This window comes from Zea mays, chromosome 10, assembly GCF_902167145.1.
Source record: "Zea mays cultivar B73 chromosome 10, Zm-B73-REFERENCE-NAM-5.0, whole genome shotgun sequence".
Classification (NCBI taxonomy): Eukaryota; Viridiplantae; Streptophyta; class Magnoliopsida; order Poales; family Poaceae; genus Zea; species Zea mays.
In genome coordinates, this window is record NC_050105.1 from 96,938,208 (window position 1) to 96,958,321 (window position 20,114).

Below are 20,114 nucleotides of genomic sequence, written 5' to 3' on the forward strand. Positions count from 1 at the left end.
TGAATCTATTCGCGACCGTCCACGCTATAGCTAGACCGTCTCGTCGTCCCAGTGCCACAAATGCTGTTGAACATGTCGCATCGTGTCGTACTGTCGTGGTCGCTCAAGGGCCTGCATCTGGCGTCGTCCACCACAGCGACCTCCCGTTCGCCTTATCCCCGCTCGCCAAAACGTGACGGTCAGCATAACTCAAGAGATAACATGATAAGTTCATCACAGACCCATACTTGTTACTAGAATATTGCCACCATTATTTTAACAGCATAGTCGATTGGAAACAGAATTTTACCATAGTCGCCAATAACCATTTTAGAAAATGGATCCAGTTTGGTTAGTCCCAATTTCTTCGCTATAACATTCGGTCTATCAAATGAACATGAGCATTAGGCACTTCTTGAACCCAATATATACCTTCACAACAGAACTCAAATGACACAAGAACATAACACATGCAACTTGTAATTGAATTACTTTACAAGAACATTTTACACCCTACAATTTTACTGGTACAACATTTGAACAGCAGAGACTATAATCAGAACATAACATGACAGCTTTGAAAAAAAGCAAGCCACATAGCACAATATTTTCTTTCTTTCTTCTTTCAATCGTCTCCCTTGCTCAGCTGCACAGGTTAGGAATGCAGGCTCCATCCGGGTTCGTCTGCTCTTTCTAGATCCCCCAGTCACCCGAAGCTTCAGGTCCTTCATGTCACCACCCGAGAAGAACAGTGCCATATTTCTCAAGGGTTTTTTACACTCCTCTCCCACTAGTCTGTACATTTTGCTTAGTTCTACCCCTACCTCAATTCTCTCCTTAGATTTTCCCTTCCACCGTTGTGTTGTGCTCAGAAATCAGCCATATGGACCCATTCCGTCCGTTAGATATCTGACAGAGGGGACCCAGGTCCTGACATGTGGGACTAGTTTCTTTTTTTTCCCCCAAATCGAAGAAAACGCCGCTGCTTGCTCGAAGGGATCTCCTGCTCGTACCAGATCACGGTCGACCGCCGCCGTCTTCTTCCTCGAGCAGCGCCTGCAGCACATCTCCAACCAACGCCCGCCCGCCGAAGTCTCGCTGCCCGGCGCGCTCGGCATGGCTCTGTCGCATCCGCGCTAGCAATCCTGCCGCAGCGGCGCGTGCGGGTGAAGCAGCGGCCAACTTCTTCTCGAGCAGCCCCTCTTCCTTTTCATTTTCATTTTCAGATTCAAATCCAAATTCCAGCCAAATAATTTAAATTCAAATTTGAATTCCAACAATAAAAAACAATGCTCCAAAACATGCGGTGCACAAACATAATTTTATATTTACCCAAATATTTAGTTTAGAAAAATAATATAAATGTGTAATCCACATAGAAAGCACTCCAATTTAAATAAATTATTGGTGATCTTTTTATTTAATCTTCAAATTAAGAACTTTGGGTGTTACATCTGGGCCACCTGCTGGAGCCTTTGAGCACGACGCGCGATTAGTGTTTGACGAAGCCCTGAGCCAGTGTCTAGAACCTGCTATCGCTGTCAATTGAAAACGATGGTTCATGGTTTGTGTTATATATTTTTTTTACTAATTGCTAATTCATGACTGGTATCCTAAACGGTTGTTTAGACATTTTGAACACCGTTTAAATGCTACTCAGTAACTAACCGTTTAGACGGTTAACGTTGTTTAATCCGGTATAATCCAATCCATTTAAACGTCTCGATTACACGCTAAACAAAAGATGACCCAACTATTTACAGTTTAGCGTTTATGGTGCCGGGTAGTTGATGCTGACATATCGAAGCTAAACCTCTGTTTAGTTAGTAGTTGTTGTTTAGTAAAATAATATATTTTGTTAATTAAGTTGGTATATTAGAGAGGATGAGATATATAGAATGAATTTTAGAGGATATTCTTGAAGACAAGAAGGATATAGGAGACGAATTTTTTGATGCCAACGAGGAATATTTTTTTTTATTAGAAGACGCTACTAGAAACAGTCTTAAAACTTCAAAGCATCCGTCCTCACGCCCGAGTGCGTTTGGCGCTTTCCTGGCTTTATGGACGGCTGGAAAGAGAGAGCGGTGGATGGCATCGATTCGTCCGCTACGTAAAACGAAACGGAGGAAATACTACGGCAGCACTCAGTGGTAATATAACACACTCCCAGTGTCGGCTCTCGAGCAGGTCGCCCAGCTTCCACGGCCGCCGCCCTCCCCCCGTCCCTTGCCACATCCCGGTTCGCTGACGCCGTCCTCCGCCCAGCACTCCAGCAGCTAGCTAATAATTCATCTCGAGATCAAGGCTGCTACTGTAGGGCTAGCTCCGCGGCTTCGTCGCCATGGATCTTGTGGCCGGCGCCGTGGGCAGCATCATCCGCAAGCTCGGCGAGCTGCTCCAGGCAGAGTACAAGCTACAGGCGGGCCTGCTAGAGCAAATCGAATCTCTGAAAAATGAGCTCGAGAGCGCGCACGCGGCTCTCCGCACCGTGTCGGAGGTGCCGCCGGAGCAGCTTGATCCACAGGTTCGGCTCTGGGCTCGTGAGGTCAGGGAAGCGTCGTACGACATGGAGGACATCCTCGACACCTTCCTCGTCGACGGCGCCCCGGCTGATGGCCTGGGCAAAGGTCGTCGTCTCCTGAAGAAGATGGAGAAGCTGTTCAGAAAGAGCAAGGAGCGCCACGCCATTGCTGGCGCCATTCAGAAGATGAAGGGACGGCTCCAGGAAGTGGCTGACCGCCGCGACAGGTACGCCGTTCCGGTGGCAGCGCCAGCGCCGGTGAGGACGCTGGATCCTCGCCTCGTGTACATGCACAGGGAAGCGGCACAGCTCGTCGGCATCGACAAGACCAAGGCTGAGCTCATGGCCATGCTTCTGCCGCTGTCGTCATCCCGCTGCCCTGAGGACGACGTCGATGTCTCTGCCAGCGACGGTGACAAGATGAAGATAGTTTCTGTGGTCGGAGCTGGTGGCCTTGGAAAGACCACTCTAGCCAAGGCCGTCTACGATGAGCTCAAACCGCGATATGATCATGGAGCATTTGTTTCGGTTGGCCGAAAACCTGACCTGGTGCAAGTCTTTACCAGCATCTTCTTCCATCTCGACGAACAAAAATACAATGCCATTCGTGAAGTGAAGGACCTACAGCTGTTGGCTGGCGAACTACGAAGATTTCTACAAGACAAGAGGTATACACATATAAAGTACAGCAAATATGTTCATAAACTTCCCACTTCAACCGGCCGGTGCTAATAAATATATTAACCCCAAACTATATATATATATATATATGCATTGAGAGCGTTAGCACATTTTTTATGGTTACAATAGAAAAAAGGTGTCGCCTTTGTATCCTTTGTATTAAATTTCATTCTAATAATTATAATTTAAGCACAAATCAGTTAAGCTAATGTGATTTTATCCAGAGTATATTTATATACTACCGTTGTACATATGAGAGATATTTATGTTCTTTATTTCTACTGTAGGGTAGCGAGCCAAAGAAAACATGCTATAAGTTATATAGTAGAAATATAGCATAGTGTTACATGAAATCAATTTCCATCCTAGACCATATACATTTGAGATAAACTTATATCTAAACTTTGCAAAGTGGTAAAATATCAATTTCCATGCTCAATAGTCTACTATACTAAGTAGATTAATTCTTATTCTTCTAAAATGAACGGGTCCAGACGGCCCCTAAAGTATTATTTTAAATAATGTTTTAATACTCCATGTGCTAGAGTTAATATATCATGTTCTATTATTTAATTTGAGTGTTGTCTTTACGCATGGTAGGTACTTGATCGTTATCGACGACGTTTGGGATACAAAATCTTGGGATACAATAAAATTAGCTTTTGATCAAAAGAATAAGCAGAGCAGAGTAATCACAACCACTCGCAACCGACAAGTAGCTTCCAGTGAGGAGGTTTACGAGCTACATCCGCTCTCTCATGACAGCTCAAAGAAGCTATTTTATATGAGGCTGTTTTGGGGTGAGGACAAATGCCCGGCTAATCATCCTGAAGAGGCATCTCAAAGGATTTTGGACAAATGTGGTGGTGTACCATTAGCTATCATCACAATGGCAAGCTTGCTAGTGGGTAAATCGAGAGAATATTGGTTGGAGGTGTGCAACTCACCTGGTTTCTATCGCGGTAAAGATACCAACGAACAAGTAGACGACACCGTGTGGATACTGTCTCTGAGCTATTATGACCTACCTTCGTATCTAAAAACTTGCTTATTGTACCTAAGTGTGTATCCAGAAGATTATGAGATCGAGAAGCATAGATTGATATGGAAGTGGGTAGCTGAAGGTTTCATCGAGAAGAATGCAGGAAGCAGCAGCTTGTTTGAGCAGGGAGAGGAATACTTCCATGAGCTCATAAATAGAAGCATGATCGAGGCGATGGAGTTCGACGAAGGGTTTGGCATCATAATTGGTTGTCGCGTTCATGACATGGTGCTTGATCTCATCCGTGACATATCAAACAAAGAAAATTTTGTCACTGTCTCATATGATGATGGTAGAAGAGGCACAACGTCGTCATCGTCACGAAACGTGGTGCGTCGGCTAGCTCACCAAAATAGAAGAATGACAGAGGACAATCCTGTGGAGGGCAGCATGACACATCTAAGGTCACTGGTTGCTTGTGGGTGTGATATGGATGGTTGGGTCATGCACTCGAGCTCTACGCTGCTATTGCGTGTGCTAGCTTTAGAGCAATGCTGCACACCACCATCTATGGACATTGGTCATCTTGGAAAACTGCTTCATCTCAGATACCTTGGGCTACGTGGTACTCTCGTAGACAAGCTCCCAGACGAAATAGGATCCCTCAAGCTTCTGCAAGCACTGGATTTACTAGGCACCGGAATATCACGACTTCCACGGACCGTTTGCCTACTAACGCAGCTGAAGTACCTATACGGTGATGCATGCACGATAGTGCCCAATGGTTTCCTCGGGAAGGTGACGTCACTGGAAGAGTTGCATATACATCCTCCTAGCGAAGGTGACGAGTACAACCAACAACAGTTTATGCAGGATTTGGGCACCCACCAGGGAGAAATTAGGGTGCTCGATTTGATGAGGTTCAGAGATGAGTTTGACGATCTGAGCATGGAGTCTGGTCTAGTGCAGGCCCTAGGAAGTCTGCACAAGCTGCAGACCCTACTAGTGAGCAGTGATTACACGAAGCAACAAGTCGCACAGTACAGCTGGGACACGGCGGCCCTTCCGCGGTGTCTCCGGATCTTGGTCTTCGTTGACCTCAGGTTCCATCATGTACCATCGTCCATCAATCCCGCGAGCCTCCCCAACCTCTCACGACTGGAATTGTCTGTGGGTCATCTAGACGAGGCAAGTCTGAGAGCCTTGGGTGGGTTGCCAGGGCTCACCTACCTCACACTAACGGCGGCTGATTGGCTGAAGAGCTCATGCAAGGCTTCGGTAGTTGATGTCGTTGTCGCTGATGGCTTCTTCCTCAAGTTGAGATCCCTCAGGCTGTATGGCTGGATGCTCCAGTTGGTGCCCAGCGAGGACTCGACTAGTGTTTCGTTCAACATCTGGAAAGGAGATGAGGACGTTGTGGCCCTTGGTTTCTGCAGAACAAGTGTAGCAGCACCTATGACCTCCTCTATCATCATGCCAGACCTCATAGACCTGTGGTTCTATGTCCCTGTTAGAGCCTTGTGTAAGAGTAGAAATGGAAGCATCTGTGACAGCCTCGGCTGGGAGTGCCTCCCTTCGCTACACAAAATCGATGCAGTTGTCGACAGTAAGGGCGCCTATATCGGCGATGTGAAGAAGGTCGAGGCTGAGATGAGGCAGGCAGCAAAACTGCATCCCAACCAACCCATAATTAATATTCTACTACTCAATCAATATATTTGATGCAACACGAACCATTAATCAGGTGCCTATCTCTGTATTTGAGAACTAGTCATGGTTCATTAGACAATAATGCAACTGATTTTAGGCGTGCCTGCCTGTTGAATATAAATCAGGTTCGTCTCTAGCTTGTGCAGCCTAGTTTTACTCAAACACGCTGACACCATTGATACATAGATAAAGATACTGATGACTGGTTTCTTGGAACAGTCTCCTATATAGAAGCTGTGAGCATACCAGGCACTCAGCCAGCACAAAACTAGTTTTACTCAAACACGCTGATTGTTGTTTCGTTTAGCTTTTGGTGAGTCCATCGCGGGTGTATAAATAATACCTGTTAAACATAGAAGTAAATTACCTGTACATGGAATGCCTGCATGCACTCCTTCCTTAGATAGCTAGACCGCATTCCTGTAATCTCGTGCATACTTTATTTCCTACGATAGCTAGACTGCCTGCCAGATATGCAGACATGTAATTCTCCCTGTACATTGCCTATATAAAGGAATAGCACAGCCCTGAGAAGCAAGGCATTACTCCTAACCAAACATGGTAACAGAGCCAAGGTTTTAATGTCCACAATACCTTCTTCTCCCACAAATTCCTCCACCACCACGTCCTCCTCCACCATGGCGAATTCATCTTCTGCTCCTCACATTCCAATTCATCAAGTCGTCACCATTCGTCTCACCAAAACCGGCACCAGCACAACAGATTGCCTCATCTACCGATGCAAATGCCAGGGTCATCCCCAACCCAGTATATGAGCGGTGGTTCAATCAGGATCAACAGATCCTGAGCGGACTCCTTTCTTCAATGACTGAAGATGTTCTCGATGACATAATAACTGCGTCCTTCTCTAAAGAAGCCTAGGATATCCTCAATAGCATGTATTCTTCTGCCTCACGGCTCGCATTGTTCAGATCCGGATGGATCTCGCTACTATCAAGAAGCGGGATCTCTCTGCTGCTGATTATTTTCGCAAGATAAAGAGCTATGCATCTGATCTGGCGGCTGCTGCTGCACCTCTCCGTGAAGATGAAAAAGTGGCCTATCTTCTTGCCGGTCTTGGACCAGAATACGACTCATTCGTCACAGCTATGACTACTAAGAGTGAGGCTCTAACTTTTGATGATATTTATGCTCATTTTCTGTCGTATGAAGCTCGTCAGCTCCAACATCAAGCGGATACGCGTCTCAACGTTGGCACTATGGCCAACTATGCTGGGCGAGGAGGCTCTCAACATCGTGGTCGCGGTCGTGGTAAGTCACGTGGCCGGAGTTCTTTTCATGGACCCGGACGTACTGGTCCTACTACCCGCGACCCCTGTCAGATTTGTGGCAAGTTGGGTCACACGGCCCTCAAATGCTGGCATCGCATGGACAAATCTTATCAACACGACTCTCCATCAGCTGCAGTTGCTGCAACATCTTCTTATCATGTCGATCCTAACTGGTATAGTGACACCGGAGCAACTGATCACATAACCAGTGAGTTGGATCGTCTCGCCGTGAGGGAGCCATATCGTGGCAATGACACCGTGCAAGTCGGCAATGGCGCATGTTTGCAAATTAAGCATCTTGGTTCTTGTTCCATTAACACTGATACTCGCCCTCTTGCATTAAATAATGTTCTTCATGTCCCTCAAATATCTAAACATCTTTTATCTGTTCATAAGTTAACCCGTGATAATGATGTTTTATTTGAATTTCATCCCTCCCATTTTTTCATCAAGGATCGTGCCACTCAGAATCTTCTTCTGGAAGGAAAATGTGAATCCGGCCTCTATCCCATCAAGCCTGCTGATCTTGCGTCTGTTAAACAAGCACATCTGAGCTTCTCGGCGCGTCCTTCACAATGGCATGCTCGGTTTGGTCACCCCTCAGTCCAAGTTGTGTGGTCCATTTTAAGTCTCCATCGTCTCCCATGCCGTGAAGAAACTAGTTTGTCTACTGTCTGTAATGCATGTCAATTAGCCAAAAGTCATCAATTACCATATCATAGTTCTACTTTTCATGCTACATCACCTCTTGAACTCATATATTCTGATGTCTGGGGTCCTGCACCAGTGTCTATTGGTGGATACAAATATTATATTAGTTTTATTAGTGCATTTAGTAAATTCATATGGATTTATCTCATGCATGATAGGACTGATGCTCAGCTCATTTTCTTACAATTTCAGGCTCATGTCGAGCGTCTTCTTAATAAAAACATTAAGTGTGTTCAGTCCGACTAGGGCGGCGAATATCAAAAACTTCATAATCGTTTCTTCACTTCCTTGGTATTGGACATCGTGTATCCTGTCCACACACTCACCAACAAAATGGGTCAGCAGAACGCAAACATCGCCACATTGTTGAAACAGGCCTCGCTCTTTTAGCACATGCTGCCATGCCCCTCAAATTCTGGGATGAGGCCTTTACCACAGCCACATATCTTATAAACAGACTTCCTACTAGGGTCATTGATAACTTGTCGCCTCTACAACGTTTATTCCAAACACCACCCAATTATTCCTTGCTCAAGATTTTTGGTTGTGCCTGCTGGCCTCACTTACGTCCCTACAATCGCCACAAATTATCCTTTCGTTCTAAACCATGTGTCTTCATTGGGTATAGTTCACTTCATAAGGGCTATAAATGTTTAGATATGGATTCAGGTCGAGTCTATATTTCCCGGGACGTAGTTTTTGACGAGGCTCTATTTCCTTTTTCTACTCCTTCATCCCCCGTTGCAGAATCATCCCACGGTAGTACCCGTGATATTTGGAACAATAATCATTTGCATAATTTGTTTCCTGCTAACACTGTGGCTGCAGACCGGTGTGCTGTCCCACCTCCGGTCGACCCTGCACAAGACTCCGGACAGGTGCCACTTGCTGAGGAACCTGCTCCAGACTTCTCCCATGACGTGGTCACCAATATGGTGGCAGCTGGCATCGAATCCATGCCTGGCGTCCAACAGCCTGTACTGGCTCAGGAAATGTCGCCAACAACGGTGGAGCCTTCACAGGTCCGGTCCTTGCACCATCTTCCACAGGTCCGTTGCATGGCACTGTGCATGGCGTTGTTTCCATGGCACCCCCAACAGAGGTTGCCCCGGCTTCTACATCACCTGCAGGACCCAAGCCACATCCATATGGTACACGTCTGCAACATGCAATTCGTAAGCCTAAACTTCGTACTGATGGAACAGTGTCATATTCAGTGGAACAGGTGTCTACTGTTGAACCACACTCACACATTCAAGCCCTCAAGCATCCACTATGGCGTCAGGCCATGAATGATGAATTTGCAGCTCTCCTCAGAAATCGGACATGGCACTTGGTTCCTCCTCGTTCCGGTATTAATGTGATTGATTCTAAATGGGTTTTCAAACTCAAGTATAAACCGGATGGCTCTATTGACCGCTACAAAGCTCGACTAGTTGCAAAGGGTTTTAAGCAACAGTACGGTCTTGATTATGATGACACTTTTAGTCCGGTTGTCAAGCCTACTACTATTCGGGTTCTTCTTTCTTTGGCTGTCACACATGGGTGGTCACTCCGGCAAATTGATATCCAGAATGCCTTCTTACATGGTGTTCTTAATGAAGACGTCTATATGAAGCAACCTCCCGGTTTTCAGGATACCCATCACCCTGATTATATTTGCAAACTCGAAAAATCTCTTTATGGCCTCAAACAGGCACCACGGGCCTGGTTCTCACGATTGAGTACTACATTGATCCAGTTGGGTTTCATTCCTTCTAAAGAAGACGTGTCCTTATTCATCTTCAACCGGGAAGGTATTCACATGTATATTCTTGTATACCTGGATGATATCATTATTGTGAGCTCCTCTTCATCCGCTACGGAGCGTCTCCTTCACCAACTACACAGGGAGTTTGCTATCAAGGATCTTGGTAACCTCAGCTATTTTCTTGGCATTGAAGTTCATCAGAGCTCAAATGGCCTTCTCTTAACACAACATAAATATATCAATGATCTTTTACTACGTACAAATATGGAAGCTTCTGTGGGCTCCCCTACACCCATGCTGCCTGTGGAGAAGCTGTCTCTCCATGACGGTGATCCCCTCTCTCCAGAAGATGCTACGCGCTATCGTAGCGCAGTTGGTGCTTTGCAATACCTATCATTTACTCGTCCAGATATTTCCTTTTCAATCAATAGAGTGTGCCAGTTCCTCTCGACACCTACTACAACACATTGGGCAGCTGTCAAGCGTATTTTACGGTATTTACGAGCTACTACCTCTCATGGGTTATGCTTCACCAAGTCTGGGTCTATGCTGTTGAGCGCCTTTTCTGATGCCGATTGGGCAGGTAATCCGGATGATCGACGAAGTACTGGAGGCTATACCATCTTTTTGGGCAATAATTTGGTTTCTTGGAGTTCACGCAAACATCCGACTGTGTCTTGATCGAGTACAGAGGCCGAGTACAAAGCTGTTGCCAACACTACGGCCGAACTTATATGGATTCAAGTTTTGCTTCGAGAACTTGGCATCTCATTATCACGACCTCCTTCTCTATGGTGTGATAATATTGGCGCCACTTATCTCTCTGCCAATCCTATTTTTCATCGCCAAACAAAACATGTTGAGGTTGATTACCACTTCGTCCGTGAGCGTGTAGCCTCTCGTCAACTTGATGTCCGGATCATCTCATCAAAAGACCAGATTGCAGATATTATGACCAAGCCATTGCCTGGACCTGCTTTTCAGAAGATTTGTGGCAATCTGAACTTAATTTCATATCGTCCAGATTGAGGAGGGGTGTTAAACATAGAAGTAAATTACCTGTACATGGAATGCATGCATGCACTCCTTCCTTAGATAGCTAGACCGCATTCCTGTAATCTCGTGCATACTTTATTTCCTACGATAGCTAGACTGCCTGCCAGATATGCAGACATGTAATTCTCCTTGTACATTGCTTATATAAAGGAATAGCACAGCCCTGAGAAGCAAGGCATTACGCCTAACCAAACAATACCAACCACCCTGTCCCATGTAAACAGCACAAAATTAGTTTTGCTGCGAGAAACAGTTTGAAGTGCAATCTATTTGTACTGCCACATTGGCGATGGAGTTTCTGTTTCTTCAGTAGTTGTGCCAGAAGGATCTCTGTTTCTATTTGTACTGCCGTCGTGCGGAGAACTCGGCGCCGCCGCGACTGGCCTTGAGATAGAAGATGTCGGTGGGCCGTTGATCTCCTGATGAGCGCCCCAGATTGATTCATGTATACCAGTTAGGCCAGACCTGACGCGGGCCGTCTGATCTCGATCGAGCGATTCTGGGGCGGGTTGAAGTATTTTAAATCCGCGCCGTCGGTCGTCGATCGGATGGATATGGTCGCGTGTCGGTTCGGTGGGATGCGATCTAATCGGGACCCCAGATTTTAGATCCAATGGTGCAGATCAAACATACCCCTTTGGTTGCGCTGATTTGCAAAAGAGCCCCTAGGATTATTCAAAAATAACCCGCAGTTCATCACTGTATAACTCTGTGTCTCGAGAATTTTTATAGTTTAGCCCCTGCACTTCTTTGTTTTTGGTGCGCAGTCCAGACAGTTAATAAAATCGAGAAAATCATTTAGAAAATGAATTTTTAGTATAAAATTAATTATAGAAACTTGTTTAATTTCTAGAAAATTTATAGTAAGTCCAAATTGATCCATTCTAGTTTCTATAATATTGTAATATTATTGTTTATCAACTAGTGTCTCGGTTTTGACATGAAAACCATGTTAAAATATATTTCTTAATTAATCTCGTATCAAATATAAAAAACCTTCGGAAATTCATAACTCCTCTGTTTTAATTCCAAATTAACTCGTTCTAGTTGTGTTAGCTTCATATGAATATTTACTATGCAATAACAACATTTACTGTACCATGTCTCATTCTTTTATAATTAGACCATTATTTAACTTATGTTGGTTAGTCTTGTTAATCTGCCTATCAATTTAATCTACTAAAATATGTGTCGGCGTTTCGACCCCGGGGGGGGGTCCCTGGACTGCCGAGTAAATTGTCGTTGCGTGTCCCAGCCCAGATGGGTCGGCGCGAGACAGAACACAAGGGGGAACAAAAAAGGGAACCGCGGCTCGTGTTGTCCTGCGCCCAGGGCGGATGCGCTTGTAGTAGGGGGTTACAAGCGTTCGCGAGGGAGAGAGAGAGAGAGAGCCTGTCCGTCAGCCCGTTCTCCCGCGTGGCCACCTTCTCGTACGAGGGCCCTGGACCTTCCTTTTATAGATGTAAGGAGAAGGCCCAGGTGTACAATGGGGGGTGTAGCAATGTGCTAACGTGTCTAGCAGAGAGGAGCCAGAGCCCTATGTACATGCCGACGTGGCTGTCGGAGAGGTGTTGGTGCCCTGTTCATGTGATGTCGTGGCCGTCGGAGGAGCGCTTAAACCCTGTAGAAGCACAGCTGTCGGGGCTGTTGGGTCCTTGCTGACGTCTCCTTGCTTCTGTAGGGGGCTGAGAACCGCCGTCGTCATGGAGCACGCGGGGTGCCATCATTACTTGTTTTACCGGGGCGAGCCAGATGGGACGCCGGTCTTGTTCCCCGTAGCCTGAGCTAGCTAGGGGTAGGGTAATGATGTACCCCCCCTGCGACGTGGTCGGTCCGAGCCTAAGGTCGGGCGAGGCGGAGACTCCTCCGAGATCGAGGCTGAGTCCGAGCCCTGGGGTCAGGCGAGACGGAGACCGTCTTCCGGGGTCGAGGTTGAGTCCGAGCCCTGGGGTCGGGCGAGGCGGAGACCATCTTCCGGGGTCGAGGTTGAGTCCGAGCCCTGGGGTCGGGCGAGGCGGAGCTTCCTATGGCGCCTGAGGCTGGACTTGGCGGCTGTCAGCCTCACCCTGGCGGGTGGCACAGCAGTCGGAGCAGGGCAGGCGGCGCTGTTTTCCTGTCAGGTCAGTCAGTGGAGGGCGCGTCAGGATAAGGTGTCAGGCGATCCTTGCATTGAATGCTCCTCCGATACGGTCGGTTGGCGAGGCGATCCAGCCAAGGTTGCTTCACTGCGAAGCCTGCCCAAGTTGGGCCTCGGGCGAGTCGAAGGTGCGCCCGTTGCTTGAGGAGGCCCTCGGGCGAGGCGTGAATTCACCTGGGTCTACTGTTCCTGCCCGAGGCTGGGCTCGGGCGAGGCGAGATCGTGTCCCTTGAGTGGACGGAGCTTTGACCTGTATTGCGCCCATCAGGCCTTTGCAGCTTGTGCTGATGGTAGTTACCAGCCGAGTTTAGGAGTCTTGGGGGTACCCCTAATTATGGTCCCCGACAGTAGCCCCCGAGCCTCAAAGGGAGTGTTGGTACTCGCTTGGAGGCTTTGTCGCACTTTTTTGCAAGGGGACCGGCCTTTCTCAGTTACATTTTGTTCCGGTGGGTGCGCGCGAGCGCACCCGCCGGGTGTAGCCCCCGAGGCCTCGGAGGAGTGGTTTGACTCCTCCGAGGTCTTAGTGCCTTTCGTGACGCCTCGACCGGTCTGGTTGTTCCCTCATGCGAACTGGTCGTAGCCCGGGTGCATGGTCAGGTTCCGAGTTCTCGGGCTGGTATGTTGACGCTGTCAACGGTTTGGCCGGGGCCGGGTTTGCGAGAGCAGCCCCCGAGCCTCTGCACAGAGCGAGAGGACGGTCAAGGACTGACTCGGCTTTTATCATACGCCCCTTCATCGCCTTTCCGCAAGGAGGAGGGGGGAAAGCGCCATGTTGCCCTCGGAGGGCGCCGAACATGGTGTCTCAAGTGAGTTGCTAACGGGTGATCCGAGTGGACGCCCGTGCCCCGTTCGATAAGGGTCGGCTAGTGGCCCAGAGGCGCGCTCCAAAAGTACCTACAGGTGATTTTCCGAACCCGGTCCCGTTTGATAGGGTCCGAGGGCTCGATGCCTCCCTCTGATGGGATTCTGTTACAGAATCGCTCATGCTGGTCTCGGAAATGTCCTAGGGTACCTCGGGAGCGTAGCCCAAGCCTCAGCCATGTATCGGATGTACCTAGAGTCATCCCTCGCTCTGCGTGTTCTGAGGCGGCTGTCGAACCCTTCGGGGGGGCAACCTTCGAACCCCTGATCATTAGTGGGCGCGGAGCCCGAGTGGTCTGAGGCGGCTGTCAAACCCTTCTGAGGGGCCAGCCTTCGAACCTCTGACCAGTAGTAGGCGCGGAGCCCGAGTGCTCTGAGGCGGCTGTCGAACCCTTCCGAGGGGCCAGCCTTCGAACCTCTGATCAGTAGTGGGCGCGGAGCCCGAGTGCTCTGGGGTGGCTGTCGAACCCTTCCGAGGGGCCAGCCTTCGAACCCCTGATCAGTAGGAGGGCTCGGGGCCCGCTTCCTTCGCAGAGAAGGATCCCTTTCGGAGTATCCCCTTTCCCGGTCCCTGTAGCAAGAGAGAGAAAGGGGAAGAGGAAAAGGATACGAAATTGAATGATGTGGCGCACCTTTTTTGACGCGGTCATCATGGCGGAGGTGAAGCGTCGCCCGCTTCGCCTGCCAAAGGTGTCGCCTGCCTTGCCACGGAGTTAATGCGACGGGACGAGTGGTTCGCGGGGTAGCCGTTGCACGAGCCGTTCGAGGAACGGGCGTTTCACCTTCGAGTTTTGAATTTCGCGGCGGGTTCGGGCGAAGTGTTGAACGGGTCTTGCCCGGGCCTTTATATATTCGGAAGAGGGACCGGTGGTGGTTCTTTACTCTGCTGCTCGCCTCCTGCTTTGGTTTCTGCAACGTGAGGGAATAGCCAGAGAAAGAAAACCGTGCACCTTGTCCGCTCCGCCGCCACCCCCTTCGCTTGGTGATGGCTGACCGGGTAACCGTCGTTCCGCCGCGCGACCCATGGCCTTTCTCCACCGTCACGGCGGACGATTTGGAGGCCCTTGTTGCCGATGGCTTGCTTCATCCCCTCTCCGGTGACCCGCAGCCGGAGTGGATGGTCCCTCCGAGCGGAGCCGCCCCGTCCCCGCCGTCGGGGTATGTGCTGAGTTTCGTCTCTTTCCATGAGCGGGGGTTCGGAGTGCCAGCAAGCCGTTTCATGTGGGCGATTCTGCATTTCTACGAGGTGGAGCTGCACAATCTCAACCCCAACTCTATCGCGCAAGCAGCCATCTTCACGGCGGTTTGCGAAGGATTTTTGGGGATTGACCCCCACTAGGATCTGTGGACCCATCTCTTCTCCGTGGAGCCTTTTGCCTTGACGACGGGGGAAAAGAGAGTCCGCATGGCGATGCGGGCCGGTGGCTGCATCCTCCAATTGAGGCAGGCGCGTGCGCAACAGTACATCCCCGCCATCCTTGTGTCTTCGAACAAGGGGTGGCAGCGCCGGTGGTTTTACCTCCGGAATGACGATGGGAGGCTCCCGTCGTTTTCTCAACGAGTGGTGACTGCCGCCGGCAGCAACTGGCGCTATGGGGCCCCGCGCGAGATACAGAAGAATCTCCAGCCCCTTCTGGAGGCCTTGAAGGAGCTGCGAGACGGAGGGCTTACCGCCACGGGGGTGGTTGCCGCCATCCATCGCCGGAGGGTGCTTCCCTTGACGGAGCGGCGGTTGCTGCTTTCGGAGATGACGCCGGGGGTCGACTTGGAGGGTTCGTAGATGTCCTTTGTCCCCCTCCCCGCCGATGACTTCCACAGGCGGGTAGCTGGCACGGTAGGGAGGATGGACGCCGGCGCCCTTACCCAGCCCCTGATGTGTCCCGAGCGCGGGTGCATGTCCCTGGTGAGTGTTCGCTCCTTCTTCTTTCTTGTGTCAGATTGCCCTTGGTTCTCATAGTCGAGATTTCCGTCCGTCTCCAGGAGTTGGGGTTTCACAAGCCTTCCCTGCCACCGGTCCCAGAGGACGCGGTGGACCGAGCCACACGGAGGGTCGCTGCGGAGAAGAAGAAGGAGAAGAAGGACGCGAAAAAGGCTCGGGCCCGTGAGCGGATGTGGGCTCGGGACGCCTTGGAGAGGCGTCGTCGGAAGCAGGAGAGGGACGGGCTCCCGAGGGAGCCGTCGCCGGAGACGCCTGACGACGACGACGATGATGACGAAGACGACGACATGGCTACCCGCCTTGGCCTCAGCCTGGATCTAAGGCTGGGCTAGGGGTCGTCGAGCCAACCCCCGAGTGGGCTGGCGCCGTTGGTATCCGGGGCCGGGACATCAGGGTCCCGGTCCGAAGAACAGGGGCAGACCAAGGGGGTACTTGACCCCTTGGCCGAGGTAGTTGAGGTGACCCCGGGGAGTCAGGCCGACTCGCCTGTCCCCCAAGAGCAGTCGCCCGTGCCGGCCGCACAGGATGTTGGTCCTCAGGTCGTCGTGACTGTGCCTGGCAGACCATCCCTTCAGCGCCCCGGGTGCCCGAGGCGGGGATGGTGCCGAAGCCGGCAGCGGGGCAAACCTTGGCAGCGCCTGCGGGGGCCGAGGCCCGAGGGGCCTCCCCACAGGCATGATTGGCCTTGGTCCGGAGTGGGTAAGTATCTGAGGATACCTCTATCCCGGCTCCTTCTTCGTGTGTCCTGATCCTGCTTTTCCTTTTCCTCCCAGCAAACGGAGGCACGACTCGATCGGTCTGGCTCCCCGGAAGGTCCTTAAGACGGCGCCGGCTTCTGCAGCCAGTGCCGCACCGGGCCACGCCGGTCGGCTGGCCTCCTCACAAGATGCCCCAAAGCGGGGGCTCAGGCGGCACGGGTTGCCGTGGGGCGAGCTCCTCAGGCTGACCCCTCCGCTGAGGCGGCCGTCGTGCCGGGGGAGACTGCTGGCACGGCCGCGGCCTTGAAACCACCTGACGTGTTGCCGACGCCGGCACCAGCTTCTGCCGAGGCTGTTGCCGTTCTGCCCGTGGAGCCACCCATCGCCGCCGATGCTGAGATGGCTGAGGCGCCGCTACTCGAGGCCGGTGATCAGAAGCCTGCCCCCTTAGTCGAGGAGGTACCCGATGCGCCGACCGCAGGGGGTGCCGGTGCCTTGGAGGAGGGAGGCACAGAACCGCGACCCGTCCTGGGGAGCGGCGGCCTCGTTCTCGCGCGGCGCAATCCCAATGAGCAGCGTGGGCAGGCGCACCGGTTCTAGACCCGTGGTGCCTCGAAACCCCTCTTCGTTCTTGACGATGAGCGGGAGGAGCAGTCTCGGGACGAGCTTCGTGAGTGTGCCGAGGCAGCGATGGGGTCGCTTCGGTCGACCATGGAGGTCCTTTCTAGGAACGTTCCCAGGATCCTCCAGGTAAGGATTTCAGGCATACCTTTCACGTGACCAGGGCACTCTTTGTGACGCCCTGCTTCTTTTCCTCAGGATTTGACGGATCTGAGTACCGCCAAGTCGTCGTTCATCCGCCGCGAGGCCGACGTCTGGGGTTCACTGCGGTTCCTGAGGGCCACGCTTGTCGAGGCTACCGAGCGCCTCTCCCAATGGAGCGCCGAGGTAGCGGACCTTCGGTTGCTCTGTGACGAGCTGGGGGCAGAGGCAGCGGCGACACACACAGAGGCGCAGCAGCGGCAGTTGGAGCTTGGCCAGGTCATCGGTGAGCGGGACCAATCTCGGAGCTGGGCTGCCGAGGCTGAAAGCCGGGCTGAGGCCCTTGGAGGCCAGCTAGCCGAGGCGTCTGCTCGGGCCGGAGCCCTTGCGGCGGACCTGGCCGTGGCCGTCGGGTCTGCTCAGTCCGCCCAAGCCGTAGCCTCGTAGCAGCGTGCCCGGGCGAATGTATGTCTTGGCTGTTTTGAGATTTTGATTCAGCCATTCTTCAACTCGTGTTTGAAGAATTCTGTTTTGGCTGTTTGCAGAGTTCGAGTCTGCCCTCAACGAGTCCGCCAATGCACTTGCCTAGGCGACTGAGTAGAAGGAGGTCGACCGCGTGGCCATGTCCGAAGCTATCTTGGCCTTCTGCCAGGTCTTTGGTCTTGACGATGTCCCCTCGGGAAGCTCCCCCCAGAGTCGCTTGCAGGCCTTGGGTGACCACGCGCGCGGCAGACTCCGCGAGGCGCTGCATCACGGCGTTAGGCGGGCCTTCGCCGTGCTCGCTTCCCACTACGATGTGGATCTGGAGCGGGTCAGCGAGGGGTACTGTCTTCCCGACGAAGATGAAGCTGCCCTGGCCGAAGTTTAGAGGCTTGACGCGGCCGCCGCGGGCCCAAGCGCGGTGCTGGCGTCCTCCTTCGAGGTGGAAATCCTTCCGCTTGCGCCGCTGTCCGAGGCCGGGGCGGATCTCGCCGACGGTGGAAACGACGCTGAGGGTGGAGACGAAGCCGAGGGTGGAAACGAAGCCGAGGGTGCAGCTCCTCCCCCAGGCGATGCCTGATTCTGCCGGAGCAGTTTGTTTTGAACATGTATGTGTCTTTCGCGGCCGCTGAGGCCTGAACACTTTGTCGTCGTGTTATAAAGCTGCATTTCTTTTCCTCCCGTTTCGAGTATCCGGACTTGTTCGTCAGTAGCAGAATCGCTTATCCGAGTAAGAGTTATTTTTTCGCGAAAGGTGACGAGTGAGGTATCCATATCCCGGAGGCGTAGGAGTCCCTCGGCTCGATCGGCCTTGCCGCTTACATGCGCTCTTATTCGTTTTGCGGGGTTCTGTTACTGATATAGCCGGGAAACATGAAAGTCGCTTTGGTAGGACTTTTTCCGAGGAAAATTTTGACGCAGGGGGGTTCCCCCCTTCTAGCCCCCGAGGGAGGGTCGGGCTTTGCTGAGGCAAGGCTGACCCTTCCTTGATGGTTAGACTATATTTGTGTATGTGAACGAGGTATATGAATGACTTGAAAACATCTTAAGGGTAAAAACAACGTAGCTGTCGGATGTTCCAAGCGTTGCTGTAGACCTCGCCTTGACTGTTGGCCAACTTGTATGTTTCGGGCTTCAAAATCTTGGCGATGATGAATGGCCCTTCCCAGGGAGGAGTGAGCTTGTGGCGCCCTCGGGCGTCCTGTCGTAGCCGAAGCACCAAGTCGCCCACCCGGAGGTCTTGGGACCGAACCCCTCGGGCGTGGTAGCGTCGCAGGGACTGCTGATACCGCGCCGAGTGTAGTAAGGCCATGTCCTGAGCCTCTTCCAGCTGGTCCAGTGAGTCTTCTCGGCTGGTCTGGTTGCTTCGGTCATCGTACGCCCTTGTCCTCGGGGAACCGTATTCTAAGTCTGTGGGCAAGATAGCCTCGGCCCCATAGACTAGAAAAAACGGTGTGAAGCCCGTAGCTCGGCTTGGCATCGTCCTCAGACTCCAGACCACCGAGGGGAGTTCCTTCATCCATCGCTTGCCGAACTTGTTGAGGTCGTTGTAGATCCTCGGATTGAGTCCCTGCAGAATCATGTCATTGGCACGCTCTACCTGCCCATTCGTCATGAGGTGAGCTACGGCGGCCCAGTCCACCCGGATGTGGTGGTCCTCGCAGAAGTCCAGGAACTTCCTGCAAGTGAACTGGGTGCCGTTGTCGGTGATGATGGAGTTCGGGACCCCAAAACGATGGATGATGTTGGTGAAGAACGCCACCGCCTGTTCGGACCTGATGCTGTTTAGGGGTCGAACCTCAATCCACTTGGAAAATTTGTCGATAGCGACCAGCAGGTGCGTGAAGCCCCCGGGTGCCTTCTGCAAGGGACCGACGAGGTCCAGACCCCACACAGCAAACAACCAGGTGATGGGTATTGTTTGCAGGGCCTGAGCGGGCAGGTGTGTCTGCCTGGCGTAGAATTGACACCCTTGGCAGGTGCGTACAATCCTAGTGGCGTCGGGCACCGCGGTTGGCCAGTAGAAACCTTGTCGGAAGGCGTTTCTAACGAGGGCTCGAGGTGCTGCGTGATGACCGCAAGCCCCCGAGTGTATTTCTTGCAATAGCTCCTGACCTTCGCCGATGGATATGCATCGCTGGAGGATGCCTGAGGGGCTGCGGTGGTAGAGCTCCTTCTCGTCACCCAGTAAGACGAACGACTTGGCGCGCCGCGCCAGTCCCCGAGCCTCGGCTCTTTCGAGGGGTAGTTCTCCTCGGTGGAGATATTGCAGGTACGGGGTCTGCCAGTTTCGATTAGGCGTGACCCCATTCCGCTCTTCCTCGATGCGCAGTGCCTCACCCTCGGCGGTCGAGGGTGCCTTGGGCTGAGCTGAGGGTGCCTCGGGCAGGGCCAAGGCCTTCTCGGGCTCGGGCGTGTCGTCGGTCTTGACGGAGGGTTGATGTAGGTCTCAGGAGAAGACGTCCCGGGGAACCGTTGTCCGCCCCGAGGCTATTTTAGCCAGCTCATCCGCAGTCTCGTTGTATCGTCGAGCGACGTGGTTGAGCTCGAGC

The 20,114-nt window shown here is 51.9% G+C and overlaps 1 protein-coding gene and 1 long non-coding RNA gene across 2 annotated transcripts; one reads left to right on the plus strand and one right to left on the minus strand.

The window, feature by feature from the left end:
- Positions 1–555: 555 nt before the first annotated feature.
- LOC118473569 (uncharacterized) lies at positions 556–4,338 on the minus strand. The gene is made up of 3 exons (XR_004853200.1): positions 4,132–4,338; positions 2,720–3,157; positions 556–2,620 (listed from the first exon to the last, which is right to left on the minus strand). It is a non-coding gene; the product is annotated as an uncharacterized lncRNA (long non-coding RNA).
- On the plus strand, positions 2,125–8,624 carry LOC103641434 (putative disease resistance RPP13-like protein 3). Its single transcript, XM_020546011.3, has 2 exons — positions 2,125–3,171; positions 3,785–8,624. Exons 1-2 carry the CDS (start codon positions 2,324–2,326, stop codon positions 5,886–5,888), a joined length of 2,952 nt encoding a protein of 983 aa, XP_020401600.1. The 5' UTR covers positions 2,125–2,323; the 3' UTR covers positions 5,889–8,624.
- The last annotated feature ends 11,490 nt before the right edge of the window (positions 8,625–20,114 follow it).

Excerpts from the sequence above, each read along its gene's own strand:
- LOC103641434 (XM_020546011.3), top strand. The coding sequence starts at position 2,324 with ATGGATCTTGTGGCCGGCGCCGTGGGCAGCATCATCCGCAAGCTCGGC. Across the intron at positions 3,172-3,784 it reads AGATTTCTACAAGACAAGAG|GTACTTGATCGTTATCGACG; the intron begins GTATACACATAT and ends TACGCATGGTAG.